This window comes from Arachis ipaensis, chromosome B1 (genome assembly GCF_059453495.1).
Source record: "Arachis ipaensis isolate K30076 ecotype BB chromosome B1, ASM5945349v1, whole genome shotgun sequence".
NCBI lineage: Eukaryota > Viridiplantae > Streptophyta > Magnoliopsida > Fabales > Fabaceae > Arachis > Arachis ipaensis.
This window is the reverse complement of record NC_142436.1, coordinates 19,741,989-19,754,800: the sequence shown is the minus strand read 5'-3', so window position 1 is coordinate 19,754,800 and position 12,812 is coordinate 19,741,989. Positions and strand designations below refer to the sequence as shown.

The 12,812-nt window shown below is 32.4% G+C and overlaps 2 protein-coding genes and 1 pseudogene across 3 annotated transcripts; 2 read left to right on the top strand and 1 right to left on the bottom strand.

Moving 5' to 3' along the window:
- Positions 1-5,674: 5,674 nt before the first annotated feature.
- On the top strand, positions 5,675-7,129 carry LOC107626958 (uncharacterized). Its single transcript, XM_016329843.3, has one exon. It carries the CDS (start codon positions 5,715-5,717, stop codon positions 7,038-7,040), a length of 1,326 nt encoding a protein of 441 aa, XP_016185329.1. The 5' UTR covers positions 5,675-5,714; the 3' UTR covers positions 7,041-7,129.
- A 1,616-nt stretch (positions 7,130-8,745) lies between these two features.
- Positions 8,746-10,102, bottom strand: LOC107647730 (cytochrome P450 93A3-like; annotated as a pseudogene). The gene is made up of 2 exons (XR_015902258.1): positions 9,110-10,102; positions 8,746-9,002 (listed from the first exon to the last, which is right to left on the bottom strand). The product of XR_015902258.1 is annotated as a cytochrome P450 93A3-like (transcript).
- A 1,806-nt stretch (positions 10,103-11,908) lies between these two features.
- LOC110270101 (uncharacterized) lies at positions 11,909-12,560 on the top strand. The gene is made up of 2 exons (XM_088501686.1): positions 11,909-12,245; positions 12,526-12,560. The coding sequence occupies exons 1-2, from the start codon at positions 11,909-11,911 to the stop codon at positions 12,558-12,560; spliced, it is 372 nt and encodes a 123-aa protein (XP_088357812.1).
- Positions 12,561-12,812: the final 252 nt, after the last annotated feature.

Sequence of the window (12,812 nt, the reverse complement as noted above, 5' to 3'; positions counted from 1 at the left end):
TGATCAGTAATAGATAAGTATAAATATAAAGGTTTACCATGGCTTGAATGATTTGTGGTCCTCTTCGTTGTTTTGGTGTTTGTGTTGTTTGTCCTCCTCTCTGTCGAGGTTAGATTTTTCTACTCGTTGGATCTGTCGAAGCTCTTCTATTTCACTTTAACTTGTTGACCTTTTTTGAACTCGGCTAGCATCTTTGATTTCTTCATAGCTATGGTTTCTTGGAATTTTCTAGGACGGAGTCCGCTCTTCAGCGCATGCAGGTGAACATTTGGGTTGAGGTTAGGTATCTCCATAGCAGGCTTAGCGAACCTTGTCATATAGTCCTTGAGACTCTCGTGTTATCTTTGTCTAATGGTACTGAGATAGTCTAAGTCATGCACATAGATCTTTGAAGCTGCAAAATTGTTAACAAATAAGTCGGCCAACTCGTCAAAATTTGTCATAGAATTTGTAGGTAAACCAGAAAACTAAATCAAGGCAACACCGTCTAAAAAAGTTGAAAATGTATGATAGAGTATTGGATCAGATGCACCATTCATGAACATCATTGAATAGAACTTTGTGATGTGTATATTGGGATCGTTGATTCCCTCGTAGGGTTTCAATGTTATTGGTAGAGTGAAGTTTTTGGATATTTGAAAGCCCATGATTTCTTTCAAAACGGATTGGTCCTCTTCACTGGTGGCTTCAAGGTGACTGTCATCGTGGCTTTAGCCTCTGAGGTATAGTCATCATCATTATTGTCGTTTCCAGGACTTTTTTGCCCTTCCTCCATACTTTGTATGTTTTGCTTCTGATTTAATAACTCGGTCATCTGTTGATTTTCTGACCCTAGAGACTCATTAATAGCTAATAGCTCGACCTCAAGGTAAGGAGGAGGAGGATGATTCTTTTGCTTTTCTGCCGTTGATTATGGTCTGCAAAAAAGAAGTAAAGGCAAGTAGAAAAGGTTGTGATGGGGTTAGATAAAACTCAGCCCCACGGTGGATGCCAAATGTTTCTGCGTGGTATGTCTTAAGAGAGGTATAATTCGTCCGGTCCAAGGTTGAACTTGCTTTGGCCTGGGCTGGATGAGGTATACGTTGGCTTCCAAAGAACGACGGTGGTGGGCACCTGCAAAGGCCCTCCAACATTCAAGTTAAAAAGAGAGTGAGATGAGTATAATGCAATTCAGAATAAACAGCATACCTCGTTATGTTTAGGGTTTTTCCCTTTATAGATTTTGAGCTCGAATGTGCTATAGTATCGTTACCTAGTAGACCTATTTTTAGATGATTCTTTCTAAAGACGCGTTATCTTTAGTAACTGAATCATGCACATGACTATTGGTTTGTCAATTTATAGAGAGTTTTATGGTCGAGTTGTATGGAACGGATCACTACAAATCTGAGAAGTTATTCCATCACTCTAGTTGAACTTTGAGATATCTTCCTTGGACTTTCTATTGCATCTTAAAGAGGTTATCACAATATCTAGGATGAAGTAGGTTCCAAGATTGGTTTGAGTAGCTCCCATATAGTCTTTTTTCTTATTCCGACAATTCTGTCTTTGCTTGTAAAGAATTGGAATGTGTTGCTTAACTGTGTTTGGATAGGATAATAATATATTGATACAATAGTAAAATTTGGTCAGTTATTTATGAGATTTTTTTCTATTGTAATTTCGCTCGAATTCTCTGTCAATTATCATAAAAGTTGTCTTTGCTCGTACTATTTTCTTGTAATTGCTTTTTCCTTAAATTTTGTGATCATTGATAATAGAAAAATATTAATAAAGTAAAAATATTAAATATAAAAATATATTTTTTAAATAAAAAACTAGTACTCTTAAAAGACTGCTACATGGACATTTCTTTTTATATTTAAGGTATATTTAATATTCAATTCGTCCAGTTATATAATTTGAATCAACAATATCATAACATTTACACAAGAAGGTTAGATTCTTTCTCTTTTAACACTTTTTACAAAGTATGAGAAATTAACATTACATTACATTAAGATATCATACTGCCATTAACATTAGATTAGCATACATAATATAGATATAGATAATATATAATGAGTACTGCTACATATACAAGTCTTTTTGACATATAAATCATACAAGTCATTTACATAACGCATGCGTATCACGTTGTTTCTCTTTGTATCCCGCGTTCCTCTTCCTCCTCCTCCTCCTCCTCCTCCTCCTTCTTTTCCTTCTTCTTTGCGTTTCTCCTCCTTTTTCTTTGTGTGTTTCATCTTCATCATCTTTTTTTTAGAGTAAACACCCAATCCAGTCCTTGTCCATTTTCACGAAGGATAAAGCGATCCTTGTCCAAAAAAAGGGACACTTCGACCCTCAACCTTTTTATTTTGGGACAATACAATCCTTCTGTTAAAAAATCCGTTAAATAATAACAAAAATTTGTTTTCTGGGGGTTTTATTTTTATTTTGTGGGGGGTTTTAAACCTCCACAAAATTCTTTTCAACAATATAACTAATTACTACCACTACTACTACTACCTTCTTCATCCTTATTATATCACTCCTACCTCTATTATTTTTATTACTTTATCATCATCATTATCTCCTCTACCGTCGTCATCACTAATACCAATATTATCAACATTAAAGTTCTCTTCTTTCATTTTTTATTGGATGTTATTTTTTTCCTTTAAAAGGTATTTATACTACAATTATCTTTTCTTTGCGACATCATTTTCATCAATGATTTTTCTTCACTTAACCACCATTGGTGAAGGAATTTTTCAAAAACAAAATTATTAATAGTTTGTGGAGGTTTAAAACTCCCATAAAATACAAATAAAATCCCTACAAGGCTACAAAACTAATTTTTGTTATTATTTAACGGATTTTTTAACAGAAGGATCGTATTGTCCCAAAATAAAAAGATTGAGTGTTGAAGTGTCCATTTTTTCTAGACAGGGATCGCTTTGTCCTTCGTGAAAATAGACAAGGACCGAGTTAGGTGTTTACTCTTTTTTTTATTACTGTTGTTGTTGCTACATTTTTTTTCTCCTCCTCTTTCTATTAATTTTACAACATTATATATTTTTTTCTTCTTTGTTTGATTTTTCCCTCCCAAGAGGAATTATAAGAATATGAAATAAGAAGATGAAGAAGAAGAAGCAGTAGAAGATGAGGAAGAAGAAGATGAAGAGTTTTGAATTATGCAGAACTTATCTGCACACATACACCGAAAATTCTTAAGCAATACACTCGAATATCTTCGTGTTACTCCCAAATTTGCTGCAAATGCAGAAAAATGTTTCTTCTAATGCTGTATTTTTTTCTTCTTCTTCTTTTTTCCTTATTTTTTTCTTTCTTTTAGTTGAATGAATATAAGTTCATCATTTTTCAAGTAATTTTGCAGCATTATGTGTTTCTTTTTATTCTTTGTTTAATTTTTTTATTTTTATTCTTGTTAAAACAATAAAACAAGAAGAAACTTGAAAAGGTAAAATAAAAAGAAAAAGATGAATAAGAAAAGAAGAAGAAGATGGTGATGATGATGAAAAGAAGAAGAAGAAGCAATAGAAGATGAGGAGGAGAAAGAGGAAGAGTTTTGAATTATGCAGAACTTATCAGCATACATACACCGAAAATTCTTAAATAATACACTCGAATATCTTCGTGTTACACCCAAATTTGCTGCAAATACAGAAAATAATTTTCTCTAATGCTGCATTTTTTTCTTCTTCTTTTTTTTCTTATTTCTTTCTTTCTTTTAGTTGAATGAATATAAATTCATCCTCTTCCAAGTAATTTTGTAGTATTATGTGTTTCTTCTTTTTCTTTGTTTGATTTTTTTTTGTTTTTATTTTTGTTAAGAGAGTAAAACAAGAAGAAACTTGAGAAGATAAAACAAGAAAAAAAGATGAATAAGAAAAAAAAGAAGATGATGATGATGATGATGAAAAAGAAGAAGAAGAAGAAGCAGCAAAAGATGAGGAGGAGAAAGAAGAAGAGTTTTGAATTATGTAGAACTTATCAGCACACATACACCAAAAATTCTTAAACAATATACCCAAATATCTTCGTGTTACACCCAATTATGCTGTAAATACAGAAAAATATTTTCCTTAATACAGAACTTTTACATTACATTCAATTCAAACCATCAACGATGAAACATTATTCACCTACAGAATCATAAACTACTAACAAAAAAATTAACTCGAATCAAACCACACCTCAACCACTTGATTGGATTCAAAACAATAATCAATTTTCTTCTGGTTTATTTGACAATCTGAAGAAGAAGAAGAAGAACGTGTAGTAATGACACGAAGAAAAATGTGCACGCGTGAATATAAATGACTTGTATAGACTTGTATAAAAAAATGATTTGTATGTAGAGAATAATTGATATATAATATCAGCTGATGTATTGAATTGATTCGAATAATAATGGTGCAAATAAGTGGAGAGATAGAGAAGTTGAGGTGAAACTAATTTGATAAATAATTTGGTAAATTTTATAATATTTATAATTTAGTGTCTAATTTTTTTACCTTATTTTTTGTAATAAATTTTAATTATTTAAAAATTATTTAATTTTATATTTTAAAATTAAATATTAATTTTTAATTTTTTTAATAAACAATCTTGCTATAAATATAAATTTTTTTTGTAATCAAATCTAATTAAGTTAGCCAAAGTCCAATTAATGAGAGTATAGATATACGCTCTAACTATCTCCACTAATGTAAATCCACTAATGTAAATATTGGTATCCTTATTCTTCCTCCTCCTCCTCGCGTTCCTCTTCCTTTTTTTTTGGTGTTTTTTCTCTTTCTTCTTTTTTACTTTTTTCTCATGGTCATTCTTTTATTAGTGTTATTGTTGTTACATTTTTTTCTCCTATTTCTAGTAATTTTGTAGTATTATATGTTTAATTTTAAATATTTAAAAAATTATTTAATTTTATATTTTTAAAATTAAAATAATAATTTTAAATTTTTTTTAATAGGTTAGATGCTACCTTCGTAGATGAGAGTCACTCAAATAAATATACCTAAATCGTTTTTTAAGACATTTTTTAATAATTAAAATTTAACATATATAATCGATTAAACCGTATTATTTCTGTCATAATTAGATCGAACAAATCAAATTAGCCAAAAAATCAATGAACCAAATTTTAAACTGATCTAAAATAATATTTTTATACAAAATGACTATAATATCTCTATTATAGAAAATGACTGAAATACTCATTATAATATCTCTATAATAAGAGTATTTTGTCATTTTTTATAATGAGAGTATTATAATTATTTTTTTAAATAATATTAATTTATACCAATTTAAAATTTAGTTTATCAATTTTTTGATTAAATTAATTTGTCAAATTTAATTTTTTGATAAAAATAATATAATTTAATCTGTTATATATATATATATATATATATATTAAATTTTAATTATTAAAAATATTAAAAAAAAACGTCTTTATCTGGGTGAGTAGGCAGCAACGTGATGACTAGTGCACCAAGAAGTAAAAATAAACGAGAGTAGGTGAAAGAATACAGTTGAAACCATTGACACAGGCAAGAGTTGGATAAGTAGATTGTCAATGAATAGAGCACGTGGACGTGGTTGACCATGGTGGGAACATGACCGAATTTAAAGTTCCGAAAATACATAATCAACAATGACTTGTAGTTCTCACCTTCTCACTTAACACTTAACAGTAGAGCTCAGAAATGATTCAGGCTTCAGCCATGCCTGTGATCCGACTCATCTCAGCCAGCACAATCCAAGCACCGAGTCAAGCCGACTCAGCTCAGAAAATCCACTTAACACCATGGGATCTTGTGTCCCTCCCAATCAAGATAAACCAAAAAGGCCTTCTTTTTCATCACAAACCATCATCATCACAAATTCAGCATCTCAGACACTCCCTTTCCACCACCCTCGCTTTCTTTCCACTCCTCGCCGGCCGTCTCATGGCTACTGAAGGCGAAAACAACACCACCTATTGTCATATCCTCTGCAACAATAAAGGATCCCTCTTTGTCCATGCCATAGCAGAGAACACAAGTGTTGATGATATTCTTCAGCCAACGTACGTTCCTTCCATTGTCAACTCCTTCTTCCCACTTAACGGAGTTAGAAACTGCCAAGGCACGTCTCAGCCGTTGCTTGCGGTGCAGGTCACGGAGCTAGTTGACGGCGTCTTCATCGGCTTCACGATCAACCACGTGGTCGCCGACGGAGAGTCATTATGGCAGTTCATCAATTCATGGTCGGAAATTTCACGTGGCTGCCATAAACTAACTAAAGATCCTTCGCTGGAGCGGTTTTTTCTTGATTCCGTTGAACCTCCATTTCCAATACCAGCACCCTCTCCATTCATGAAGGAGGAGAATCAAAACTGGCAAAACTCAACACCAGAAACACCAGTGAGGGTGTTTCATTACACGAAAGAGAAAATAGCACAACTCAAAGCAAAGGCTAATGCAGAGGCCAAAACAGAGAATATATCTTCGCTGCAAGCGCTTTTGACTCACTTTTGGATATCCGTGATTCGTTGCAGTTTTGTGGACGCGCAAGAAGAGGTTTTCATCTTCTTGCCTATTGGCGTTAGAGGGCGAATTGTTCCGCCGTTGCCAGAGAATTATTTCGGGAACGCTTTGCAGATTGGAGTTGTGAGAATGAAAGCAGGGGAGCTGCTTCAAAGTGGGATCGGAAAGGGTGCTATGGAAATGAACAAGATGGTGGCTTCGCACTGCGATGAGAAGGTGAGGAGCCACTATGTTTCTATGGCGAAGAAGCCGGTCTTGCTTCAACTCGGTGGTGCCGTTGGTGCGAAGGCTTTGGCCACTGGAAGCTCGCCAAGGTTCAATGTTTATGGTAATGACTTTGGTTGGGGAAAGCCTGTGGCGGTTAGGGCTGGTTCGAATATTGGAGAAGGAATGGTTGTTTTATTTGGAGGGAAGGAAGAAGGGAGTGTTGACGTTCAAGTTTGCCTCCCTTATGAGATATTGGAGGCCATGGAAAGTGATTCCGAGTTCATAGATGCCTTCTAAAACAAAAATACTACGTTCACCTAAAAATTATCTGCAACCAAATTAATTATTATGTATTTATGTATAAATATATTTTTATTTTAACTAAATTTTGTGTAAATCGTTCATGGTTGCTTATAAGATGTTTTTGTTTTGAAAGTTCTTGTCAATCGCTTATAAGTAACTCCATTTTTAAAGGTGTTTGTTACGATATATTGATAAATTCATACGTATCAATACGTTTAAAATATGGACAAATAATAAAAAGTTATGTGAAATTTATTTTTTATATTAGTATTTAATTTTTTTTTAAAAATATATTATATTACCACTTTTATTTAAATACTCTTTTAATTAAATAAAAATAAAAAAATATTTTTTTATTTAATTTTATAAAAAATCTTAAATATCTTTATTTTATTAGATTAGACAAAATTATCTTTTTAAATCAATCAAATTTTAGAATTCAATCAATCCTAATTGTATAATTTCAAATAATTTAAACAACAAAATAAAAACATATCAAAAAAACAAAAAATAAAATTGTTCTTTCATCAATGTTCATCTTCTCACGTTGCTCTCAATTACATTCAATCTCCGCTGACACTGTTCCTGCTTCGTATCCAATAGTGATAGTAGCATCTTTAACCTCGTCATGAAGAACACCTTACTCACCACCCTCCTAGTATTCAAGAACACCATTAGGTAGCGTTTGGTGGAGAGACAGAAACGGAAAGACTGAGACTGAGAGAATGAGACTAAGAGATAGAGATTGAAATAAATCTCAATATTTTGTTTGGTGTAAAATGGGAGACAGAAATTGAAATAAGAATGAAACTCTAATTTAATTTGCACAAAAGATAAAATTAGAATTAATTAATTGAAATGAGGGTATTTTAGGTATAAAATATTAAAATTTCAGTCTCAATTTCTAAAAATTTTAGTCCCTTGTGTCTCTACATTTTGGAAGTACTGAAATACTGAAATTTTAGACAAAGAAACTGAAATTTTAGTACCAATCTCTGAATCAACAAATATAATATTGAGTTTCAGTCTCTCAATTTCTGTCTCATTATCTCAAAACAAACGCTATTTTAGAAAATTATAAAACCCCTCCTAGTGCCCCTTTATTATTTTTGTTACCGAATTATAAAATCTCAGTTAGGACAAGTGCACCGAACAAGGAGAAGATGATAGAATGCATCAATGACAAAGTCGAAGTCCCCAGGTCCACTCCTTGGCCTCTCCCTTTCAAGCTCATTTGACTACTGCCTTTACTTTGTAGGGTTTTGAATTATGTTCTTGCTTTGGGGTAACAATAAGTAAATTACTAGATAGCCTCATATCTGTGTGAGGGAGGTTCGGGTATGAGAAACACATTTCATTACTTGGCTTTACTGTTCTGCATATACATATATGGTGGTGTTATTTTTTAGTAGTTACGGATGACTTAATCAATGTTGTCCTTACTTGATTTGAGTTTTTCATTCACAGTTGATTTTCAAAGTTTTATTAGTCAGTCATCGATTGTTAGGCTCATTTCAAACAGTATTTTTCTCTATGTGTCTATGATATTGAGATTTTTCTATTCTAAAAACCTTTGAGAAAAATTCTTGCTCAAAAGAGTGTCCCATGTATCTGCGAAAAGGATTAATTAAAACAGAAAAGATAAATGAATTAGACAAAACTATACAGAAAAATCAGCTCTCTCTTTCAGGTTGCGGATGTTATTTTCCTCTGGGTATTGTAGCTCCTCTGACAATTGAAGAAACAAATCCGAATGTGAGAAACCAACTGGCCATGTATTGAGTGTCTTGGTGACTTAGTTGTTGCTTCATATCCATAGCAGATAGTCTATAACAGCAAGGCCACAATTTTGATCTATTGTCTTGCCCTCTCCATCACTTGAGGGTGATTTATCAACTCAGCTAGACCCCATTCTATAGTTAATGCTGAAGTGTCTGTTCCTGCTATAAATATGTCCTGCAATATTGATGAAAATGAAATTGGTAAGTTTAAAAATTAATGCTTCTATATATATATATATATATATATATATATATATATATATACACGAATCTGAAACTTACCAAGATGAAGGCCTTGATGCTCTCTTTAGTCAAACGTATCTCAGAGTTATCATCTTCATGTATGTCCAATAATATATCAAGTAGGTCTCTGATTTCACCATCTTCTCCTTCCTTCTTCCTCTTCATCCTTTCCTCTTGATGTTCCTTGTTGATCACTCTCTCCATCATGGAATCAAACCTGTTCCGAATCTCCTCAACCTTTTTTCTGATACCTTGCAAGTCTCAGTTCTTGAGGAACCAAATGAAATCCGAAGCATTAAACTTCCCGGTAAGTTCTGCTGTGTCCTCCACCAGCTTTTGTACCTCCTCAGCCTCACCATCATTTTTCATATGGGTCTTGCTCATGATCATCCTCGAGATAACGTTATTCGAAAGCTTCAAGAGTTCTCCTCCAACATCAACAGCCTCACCAACCATCCCTCTCTTAAGCAATAACCTCAAGAATCTCTCTGTCTCTTGCCTCCTTAATGGTAAAAGCTAGTTTAGCGTGTCGCCTCCGAGAAGTTTAGACATACAAATCTTCTTCCTGAACTTTCAGTAAGGTCCATATGGGACAAAGGAGAAGTCTTGAGAACCATATGTAAGATAATCAACAGCAAGATTTCGAGGCCGGTTTGAGAAGGAAGATTCATGAGTCTTGAGGAATTCTTTTGTGGATTCTGGTGTGGAAGCTACTACACAAGGGACAGAACCGAGTTTAATGTGCATTATAGGTCCATAGCCGATTGAGAGTTTGTGAAGAGTTTAGTGAGGAATTGGAGCAAGAAGATGAAGGTGTCCAATTATGGGAAGGGACAGTGGACTTGGTGGTTTGTTATGAGACTTGTTGTGTTTTCTGTCATATATGACTCTAACTATGATTGTGGAGATTTTCCATATCATGAAAAGTTGAATATAATCTTTGTAATCTTAAGTACCAGCCATGTTATGAAACTTCCTCTTCTTGAAGTTGTGTATATAGGTTATCATGTGGTTCTATCTTATATAATTAGAAAGGTGATAGACTTGGTTAAATTACTATTATATTTGTTATGTTTTATATGTTTTGTTTTGTGCTTTGGTAACGGGCGTAAGTGTTTGCACTTTACTCAAACCTTTTTGTGAAGGCTGGCAATTATTGAGGTATCTTGTGACCAAATCCAAACTCAAATAGAATTTTGACATTCATCTGTTGTTGTCTTCATATACAAAGAAAGCTCTGTTATGATTATATATAGAAATGAGTTTGAAATAGTTTACAATTAATCTATTCATTTTTATTTTTTACTAATCTCCTCTACATGTTGTTAGTTGTAAAATCACAAGCAATGGCCAAACTAGAACTATTGTTTTAAGTTTTAGTCTTTCTCCTTGGAAAAAAATTCATACATATTAATCTAAATAATTGCCAGATATGGGATTGTTTATTGATTTCAATGGGAATAAGAGAAGAGAAAGGTAGACTTTATCACATAAATTGAAGTCATATATTGCAAGGGTCCCAAAATGAATCAATGAAAATAAGATACAAAATTCTTACAAGAATTTATTCTTCAACTTCATTGATTAAAACGTGGTAGTTGGTACAACAAATAAAGACACATTCTATTTACATACTTGTCACATAAAAATATTTTTATTATTTATTTTTACATAAAAATATTTTTATGTGTAATTTTAGACATTTAAGCCGACAGAGAAAAGGGATTAAAACATGGATTGATTATAATAAGGGTTTTGTTAAATTAATATGCTTATATATTTCACTTGATGAACACGTGGCCTGTTTAGGTTCATAAAAATAATTAAACTGATAATAATTGCCTTTATTAGACTAACCTGGATGATTGCTTTGATGTTGTCATCAGTTAAAAGATATTCAGAATCTTTTTGTTGAAACTTGAGAAGAACATCAACTAGATCCTTGTTACCTTCACATTTGCCATCTTTTCTATTTCTATGATCATCTATGATGTCTTGTAATACTTTATCAGTCTTTATATACAGTTCTTCAAGCTTAGCCTTGTCTCTACTCATCATTTCAAGCAGTACTCTAATTGAAGGATACATATCAGCAATGCAATTTCTTCCTCCTATTTGAATTGCTTTCTCAATAGATGATGTAAAAAATTTCTGGTAGCTATATTTTTTACCTATATTATCAAATAAAGCTCATTTGAATTGGGACTTTGGCACAGTCCAATATTTTTCATTGTATGCTAATTTGTTTTTCTTTTTTAATGTTCATCTCAGGTGCAAGATTTACACTTTATTATTCTTAACTATTTCTTGAGTGGAGTAGTGATACACACCTGCTTGTTTATCAGCAGGTTAGTATTACATACATTAAAATTACACTTTCATGGATATTATGATATTTTGGAAACTTTCTTATCAGCAGGTTAGTATTACGTACATTAAAATTGCACTTTCATGGATATTATGATATTTTGGAAACCATGACAGTAGAATATTAATTATTTCTTTATTATGCATATATATCAATTTTATAGATAAAGATGATGTTTCTAGCTATATAGATAAAGATGATGCTCCTAGCTAATAAGTTATATCATATTTATTTGAATCCATTGTATTCTTGTTTTCAAAAGAAAGACCATAGAAAGCTAATAAGTCAGAGAATTTTTTTTCTAACTCTTGGTTGTCATGTAAATAACATTCTTATGCATTGATAGCTCTTAGGTTTCATAGAATTTGATTGACCAATAATTTTAATCATAAAAAATTGAGTTTATTTTGCTTATTCCATTCTCCTAGCATTTATTTAGTAGCTAACATGTTAAAATTTTAAGTTCAGTCATGGAGAATGATGGCAAAGACTCGTATAAGAATGGTGATCAATATGAGGATCTAAGTGTTGAGTATGAGTGCAGTTCCGATGAAAATGATGATATGGTGGATGTAACGGTAGATAAAGCAGAGGCAGATCTAATTAATGTTGATGGTTTTGAAAAGTTGATAACTGAGTTGACCATCGAAGACATATGGGGATTGGTGTTTGATACAGAATCTCAAGTTTGTGAATTTTATGGCAAATATGCCAAGTGCTATGAATTTGTGTCTCGAAAAGACTTGAAGACACATAGCACCTTTGTACTATCGAAGGAGAAAGTGATTTTTACTAAAGCGTCTAAAGGTATTTAGATCTGATCTATATATTATATTTATATTATTGGAATAAAGTTTAAGCACAAAATAGATCTTTAAGGATTACATTATTTTTCTTCCGCTGCGTGTTATGAACACATGGTAATCCTACATTTGCTACGTTGGCCTATCTGTTGTCCAAGGCAGACAGTGACCCGTTATTTCTAGGAAAGTTTACCTTAAAGGATGGAAGGTTGGAATATGTGTATTTGTATTTTCCTCTTTGAAATGTTTATCTGCATAAGCTAACCGCGTCTTATTTAACACAGTAATGATTGTCGGGTATGGGTGGCAACCTGGATGACAAACTATAAGAAGGCGTATAGTTATACAATAAATGTAATTTTTTTGGCTAAAAAAAATAGTACTTCATTTGCTAATGTGTATGGTTTTGTTGGTAACCTAAAATATTTATATTTTTTAGGTTAATGATGGTACAAGGATGCGACTTGCGTTGGATTTGATTCTAAGGCCCCACAACTTGATGCTGCATAATGTCATTGACTCTGCTAGCAGGAATTACAATAAGTATAATCAAAAGGATTCAAACAAAAAT

What these genes read in the sequence shown, in the direction of transcription:
- LOC107626958 (XM_016329843.3), top strand. Translation starts at nt 5,715, where the DNA reads ATGATTCAGGCTTCAGCCATGCCTGTGATCCGACTCATCTCAGCCAGC.
- LOC110270101 (XM_088501686.1), top strand. Translation starts at nt 11,909, where the DNA reads ATGGAGAATGATGGCAAAGACTCGTATAAGAATGGTGATCAATATGAG. An exon ending in TTTTACTAAAGCGTCTAAAG is followed by an intron (nt 12,246 to 12,525) that starts GTATTTAGATCT and finishes TATTTAACACAG; the next exon opens with TAATGATTGTCGGGTATGGG.